The following is a 7717-nucleotide window of genomic DNA, read 5'->3' as shown; positions in this document are numbered from 1 at the left end:
TTTTCTTCTTGCCTGAAAAGTGGAGCTCATCATGGTCTGCCGTTGTAGTTCGTCCATTCCAAAATGTTTTGGAGTCTAATTAAATCTAGCATAACACTATTATGATTAATTTTGTGATCACAAGAAAACAACAAAAGGAAAAAAATATAATGCATGGCCACTTTGAACTTCTGTAATTAAAGCTTAATAAATAAATATATACATACATACATAATGGATGAATGAACGCTTGCCAGATGTGAACAAGACCCTAGATAATTCACCTGTCATTGTTGAAACCAGGCAGCAAATGCAACTTTAGTGTCACAGTGCTGCCTTCTGTGCCAAGTTTATTGTGTTTTGGCCCTTTTGGCCGCCCATACACCGTTTCACCGTATAATAGGGATCCTGCGTCTGGGTTGCGCGCATCACCACCCGGGGCGCTCTGTACCAGCCTCCACCGCCGCATGGATATCAGCTGACGCGTATTTGTTCGCTGGAACAATCTGGAATTCGAAGCTGTTTGTTTATTTGGGGGGTGTTTTTTTATTTTTTCGTGAGAATTTGTGGATTGTGTCGAGATGGACGCAACGAGCGCGGACCGAGACGGGCCGGATGGTGCCGAGAGCCGCGAAATGAGCGGCGGCGCATCGCGGCAGCACATCGTCTGGAGAAACGTCCTTCTCATGGGTCTGCTTCATGCCGGCGCGCTGTACTCCGTGTTCCTCGTCCCCAGTGCGCATCCCTTTACCTGGATGTGGTGTAAGTCTAAATGAAAAACAAGGTCAACGTCGTGTGTGTGTGTGTGTGTGTGTGTGTGTGTGTGTGTGTGTTGATGTTGCTGTTATAAAAGCCAGCCTCCGGTATTAATATAACACGAATCTATAACACCATCTCTACCCCATTCATGTTATGCAACAGTGAATGATCGTGATCAATTATGCACCTATAAATAAACATTTTGTCGATGCATCCAGAAAACGCACCAATGGGATGGTATTCCTTCGTGCATGGGGACAGTGAGCAGTTTTCCTCACCCCCTATAAATAATTTATCACCATACAACATTATTATTCTAATAGTTTCCATCCAGGAAATACATCAAATTCTTCTTAATATTGGGGAAAAAAAAGATCGATCATGTATCACCAAAGCCAAGAAGGTATGTCGCATGTAGATGTCAAAACCATCAACGTGTGTGTGTGTTTTCATGTACGTGCAACACTTGACCCAATGTTACAGGTCTAAAAAATATCAGAACCAGTTTCTATGGAAACATAGGCCTGAGAATGCTGAGAGCATCTCACCACTTTCGCAGAAGAACCCGGCCAACTCGTTTCAGTAGCACGTGTTCCAGACTGTCGATTCGTCTATAAATAAAGAAATAGCGAAAGAGATGTGGAAATACAGACATTAAAGAATTTAATGCATGCGTGTTACAGCAGAGTGAAATTATTTCTACAAATGTATCCAAGCAGTGTTAGGAAACTGAGCTCCGAGCACAGGGTCAGCCATTTTACAGCATCCCTGGAGCTCTGAGGTTTAAGGGCCTTGCTCAGGGGCCCCCAAGAGTGGCAGCTTGACAATAATGGGGCTTGAACCCTTAACTTTCAATCAGGAACCACTGAGCATCTCCTTGTTGTGCCTAGTTTGGCTGTAACTCAGTATTTAAGGCTCAGAGTTTCTGATCAAAAAGGTTCAACCTGCCAGAGGTTCAAGCCTTGGTATTGTCAAGATCTCACTCTTGAGTCCCTTGATCAAGGCCCTTAACCCTCAGTGCTCCAGGGGTGATATATCATGGCTGACCCTGTGCTTTGATCCCACCTTCCTAACATATCTGGGGTGTGTGGAGAAAGATTTTCACTGTGCTGTAATGCACATGCCACAAGTATAACGCACCACCGTAAGTCATTTTTCGTCATCCATAGATATTATCCATTGTTTCTGCAGTGAAGTCATTGGTGAATCTCAGCCAGTTGCCTCCTCAACAACAAACTGACTGAAGGCCACTTTGATAGTGTTTACACTCTGAGGTTTCGGCTACTGACTGGTATATGTGGGATATTTAATGAGGACTTTGTTGTGGTATGCTTTTCTTTTGCAGCCTATATATGCTTCATGATCACAGGCCTTGGGGTTACAGCTGGAGCCCATCGCTTATGGAGTCACAGGTCTTACAAAGCTAAATTGCCTCTAAGGATCTTTCTGGCAGCTGCAAACTCCATGGCCTTCCAGGTGATCACTTTTTGTCCTGGTAATACTGATGCTTTTGTGTGTGCTGTATGAAAATGGCAAAAACTGAGTAAACAGGAATCAAACCATGATAATAATATTCCTTATAACTACTGCTTAGATGAGTTATCTGATTATAAGACATTTACAGTGTCATATCACTGTGCTATTTCTAATAAATTATTGTTTCTATAGTAACAAAGTGTAAAGTGGAAACTCCACATGAGCTTAGTTTCAATAAAATAAATTTCTAATGAAATGTGGTTTATTTGCTATTTTAAGGAAAATATAAGGTAATTTTAAATTTGATGGTTGTACCAAAGCCATGTTCAGAACTGTCTAGCACTTATCTGGGAACTGAGTTTTGGGGGACGAATGTTCTCCCATTTGAGTCTAATACAGTATTCCAGCTGCTGAACAGTCCTGGGTCTTTTTTGTTGTATTTTCTATTTCATGATGTGCCAAATTGTTGTTTTCACTTGGTGAAAGATCTGAACCAGGCCAGTTCAGCACCTGGACTCTTTTATTATGAAGCCATGCTGTTTAATAGATAGGTGGTTTAGCATTGGAGACAACTCTCCTAAGACTTTAATCTACAAAAATAGTATAATACATTTCTATTCTTTACAGAATGATATCTTTGAATGGTCCAGAGATCACAGGGCCCATCACAAGTACTCAGAGACAGATGCCGACCCTCACAATGCAAGGCGTGGCTTCTTCTTCTCACATGTAGGCTGGTTGTTTGTGCCTAAACACAAGGATGTGATTGAGAAAGGCAAGCGGCTGGACATGAGCGATTTGCTGGCTGACCCTGTTGTTGCATTCCAGAGGAAGTAGGTCCACACTGCTGTACTCCTGAAGAGAACATATAGTGCTTTGAATAAGTATTTACTGTGTATTGTTACAAACTAAAAATGAATTAAGTTTCTATTGTTTGATTTAAACCATGTTTTTTAGAAGCAAAATGTTTGCAAAATCTGACATTTGTTGGATAAACAAGTGTTTATCCCCTGGGAGAATGCCTAAAAAAGATTTGACTGCAATTCATTTTACAACTCATGTGACTTGACTGGGACATTCCTAAGATGTTTTAAACATTGTAAATCTGGATCCTGGTGTTTTTTGCCAATTTTTGCAGCTCGAGCTCTGTTTGTTTGGATGAAGACCATTAGTTAACAGAATCTTTTTATGTTTTGCCAGAGATATTTCATTTAAATTGAGATCTGGGCTTATTTGATTGGCTCGTCAGGTCTTGAGCAGGATTGTCAGGGTTGTCAGGTTTTGATCTTGTCCACATTGTGTGGCAGTTTGTTTACACGTGTTACCCTGTTGGAAATTGAACCTTCCAATGGAACACCAAGGATTCCCCTAAATTTTCTTCGGTCTTTTATGCATTTTTTTTTTTTTGTAAATAATTTTTTTGCTAACTATTATTTCACAATTGTTGGCTATTTTGTGGATTGTTTATACTTTAAACTCTAAGGTGTGGTGTGTAAATACTAATTTGAATTTTGAACTGAAAGAAACCTACGTTTTTGATTGTTTTGTAATAAAGATTGTTGAAGTAATTCATTACACCCTGATGAAGAGAATATAAACTATTGAGCTATCATGATTTATTGCATTTTTTTTTTACCCAGATATTACAAAATCTCAGTGGTGATGATGTGCTTCTTCCTGCCTACTCTGGTGCCATGGTACTTCTGGGGTGAAAGCTTGTGGAACTCCTACTTCCTGTCCACTATCTTGCGCTACACCATTGCTCTTAATCTCACCTGGTTAGTGAACAGCGCTGCACATATGTACGGCAACCGGCCTTACAACAAGAATATCAACCCCAGAGAAAACCGCTTCGTCACCTTTGGAGCTATCGGTACGTTTACGGTTTTTGCGCCTACTGTAAATAGTATTTTGTGATGTAATGGGCGGGGCTTGTGTGCATTCTCATTTTCAGTGGTGGCGTCTGTAAACAATATAATGACACATCATGCCACCGTCAGTGATAATGATTCTATAATAGCCCACCCTTTTGATGCATTTGATTCTATTTTTATAATATCATTTAAACATATATCTGTTGTTGATACGCTTTCATTTCCTTATTATGCTATACAGTACAGTATGTGCTTTTGTGAAATGATCTCCAATGATTCACAAAAGGTTTTTTTCTGTTATGATTAAAGACTAAAGGTTATGAAATTGGTTTTCTTTTCACAGGTGAAGGTTTCCACAACTTCCATCACACGTTCCCTTTCGACTATGCGGCCAGTGAATTTGGTTTTCGCTACAACCCCACCACGTGTTTCATCGATCTCATGTGCTGGTTTGGCCTCGCCAGCAACCGGAAGAGAGCCACGCCGGAGATGATCATGGCTCGGAAGTTAAGGACAGGTGATGGGAGCGCTTGAACGCAGCATAGAGCTCTCAACACCGCTGATATTATATATATCGAAAAGGCAGTGTAAAAATGGAGTGTTGTGTTCTTTCTTTAACACGTCTTTACATTTGTCACAGAGCAGTTCATTAGAAAGGTAACCTTTGTGATGGCTTAGATTTAGCTGGAAACTGTGGACTTTTTTTTTTTTTTTTTTGCTTAGTTCATCCTGAACCCATTGGTGACCAGTGTGTGCTTTTTTTCCCTAATTAGGCAAACTGTAACTATAGCATTATCCGATGTGTCCACTTATTTTGTAGCATACAGAAGGTAGGGTCCATTAAATGATATGTTTACATTTGCCCAATATTACCCAGTGAAATGATAATCGTATTTTAACTATAAACCTGCCACGTGCAAGCTTTGCCTTAAATTTGACTGCGTTTTGTAATTTTACCAAAAAAAAGGCACTTTATTGAAAAAAAGCCCAAGTTGTTCATGCGTTTTGTGAACACAAGGCCTAACTGATTTAAATGACAATGAGTAATTATAACTATTGCACTATTCGAGCACACCTGCATTCAAGAAGGCTGCTCATGTTATCATGTAGTACAGTGGTCCCCAACCCCCGGGCCGTGGGTCAATTGGTACCGGGCCGCACAGAAAGAATGCATAACTTACATTCTTTCCGTTTTGTTTATCTGATTCTGTTTTATTTTGGAAAATGACCGGATTCTCTGCACCACATCTGTCTATAATTCACTCTTGATGCATGTCATGATGCCTCGGTCACATGTCTTACCTCCATCCTCTACCTTCTTAAAACGGCTGCTTCGGCCGCTAACACATAATACATTACTGCTAAATTAAACCCCCCAAGCAAAATAAACAAAAACAACACAGTGGATTCACGTTTATTTTTATATTTAGAAAATCCCAGTTTTTATGCCATATCATTTTATTTTGTTGTATTTTTCCGCCACACCTTAAAGGCCGTTCCGGGAAAATATTGTCCGACATTAAACCGGTCCGTGGTGCAAAAATAAGGTTGGGGACCGCTGATGTAGTAGCTAAGCAGGTGCAAAACAAAACCTGTAACAATTGTTGCTAATATTAAAATATACGTTTAAGTAAGTTTACACTTATTTTTAGGAATAAATGAAAAAAGGTGTCTCCCGTCCCGTTATAAAAAAAAAAAAAAAAATGAGATTGGGTTATTATGTATGTCTTACATGATTCCTGGCCTATTTTCTTACTTTACTATTGCACAGAACACTGTAAAAATCATCTCACCAGTAGAAATGATTTGCTTCCATTCACACCAGTTGACGTGAAGGATTTTGTAGAGTAGCATGTTCTAGATTTCCTTCATACACAATCTGTTTTTCACGTGTAGATGCTCCGAAGTGCTTTAATGTGTGGATAACTTTGTGCTTCCTGTGCATCAGTGCATGTAACCGCTTTTGTCTTTAATGTGCTATAAGAATGAAGATACTTTTTGATTCCTGGCAAACCGGCTTTTCCTTGGAGGTATGTTTTGGGGTTTTTTTTGCGATATTTTCACTTGTTATTAATATACTATTTACTGACTAGGCCTTGGGCTGGTTTTCCAGACAATGAAAGACAATGAATGAGAAAAGTAATAATCTGAGTAATAGAAATGCACTTTTAACTCCCTTACAAAGATATATGTACTGACATATATCCATATTCTGATTACACTTTGCTAACTCTATTGTTTTACTATTGCATTTAGACTGATTTGTAGTGGATAATTGAAAGACAGACAGGTTAATTGGTTTTTGACACTAATCTTAGCAAAGAATTATACATTCCTTCTATTTTGCATCGCTTAAAGAAGCTAAAGAAAAGCTTGGCCCATGAAATGTGTGTAAAATAAAGATTTGAGATGTAATAACTTCTTGGTCTGTGATGTATTTACATTATTCCTCTGAGCTGTTTCTTTCCACGCTGACGTCACAAGGTGAGATTGCTAGTGCCATTACATTGGTGTTTTTTTAGGAGAAAATATATGAACCCAAACAGTCAAGGGTAGCTGTCAGGTCCTAAAAATATAATAAGAAAATTCTATACAATAGATTCCATACAGTCATCGTTCTATACACAAATGCAAAACTCTGCATCCGCATATTTAAATTTCCAGTTTTATCCTTAGTGCATGTCAGTGCATGTTTGGGATCGTCAAGTGAAGTCAAGAAGCTTATTATTGTCATTCCAAGCATATAGTACACAGTGAAATGAGTTTCATCTGGTAGTAAATAGTGATTTATGTGATGTATATAATTTTTTAGAGACACATGCATGTTCCTCTTGTTTATATGCAACAAACTCCGTCATATAACAGTATTAATTTTCATTCATATGATATTTTATGCAGTAGGTTTTGATTTTTTTAACTGTCACATCTCACGAGATTCTCTTTATATTTGGGAGGCATTATACTCATTATACACATGTAAGTTTAATGGTAAAAGGAATTCTGAAGCAACATTGCTTCCCTTTGATACTTTAACTCACACCATGCAATTCCGTCTGGATTGCAGCTCATTGTAATCGTTATTTAGAAAGCGAACAGTGGTCTGGGGTGTTATCTATCATGGAACGCCTGCCCAGTCGCCGCACCTGAACCCTATTGAACTGCTCTGGGATAAACTGGATCAAAAGGAAAAAATCTCTAACTAGTGAAGATCATATTTGGCGAGTTTTACAAGAGGCACGGTAAAGTATTTCAGCTGAATGTTTGAAGAAACTGTCCGGATGCCGAAAGTGTGAAAAAAGCTGTTATTTATGCTTTTGTAATGAGAATAAAGTCAGTACATTTATATATTTGTTTGGTCAAAGGATACAGATTGAAATGAACGTCTCTCTGCATACTGTAGAAAAGGAACATGCATGTGTTTGTTTTTTTAATAAATTAAATACTCCAAGCTTTTTATAAAGATATTAAATGTCGAAATTTCTTGCTTGTTATTAAACAAAATTTTGGATTTACCTCTTAAATTTTGGACTTTTATGCTATTTGTTGAAAGTAAATGCTTAAAGATCACCAAGAAAAAATGACCATTTATTTTTTAAATCAGTCAAATGTTTGAAGCATCAACATGTGTT

General features: G+C 38.4%; 1 protein-coding gene across 1 annotated transcript; it reads left to right on the top strand.

Annotated features, from left to right (window-relative positions):
- The first annotated feature begins 396 nt into the window (after positions 1–396).
- LOC124393061 (stearoyl-CoA desaturase 5-like) lies at positions 397–5021 on the top strand. The gene is made up of 5 exons (XM_046860375.1): positions 397–741; positions 2084–2214; positions 2842–3047; positions 3855–4087; positions 4432–5021. The coding sequence occupies exons 1-5, from the start codon at positions 561–563 to the stop codon at positions 4620–4622; spliced, it is 942 nt and encodes a 313-aa protein (XP_046716331.1). The 5' UTR covers positions 397–560; the 3' UTR covers positions 4623–5021.
- Positions 5022–7717: the final 2696 nt, after the last annotated feature.

The sequence above is a fragment of the Silurus meridionalis genome, chromosome 11 (assembly GCF_014805685.1).
Source record: "Silurus meridionalis isolate SWU-2019-XX chromosome 11, ASM1480568v1, whole genome shotgun sequence".
Taxonomy (NCBI): domain Eukaryota; kingdom Metazoa; phylum Chordata; class Actinopteri; order Siluriformes; family Siluridae; genus Silurus; species Silurus meridionalis.
The sequence above is the reverse complement of the archived record's forward strand: the minus strand, read 5'-3'. Positions and strand labels throughout refer to the sequence as shown.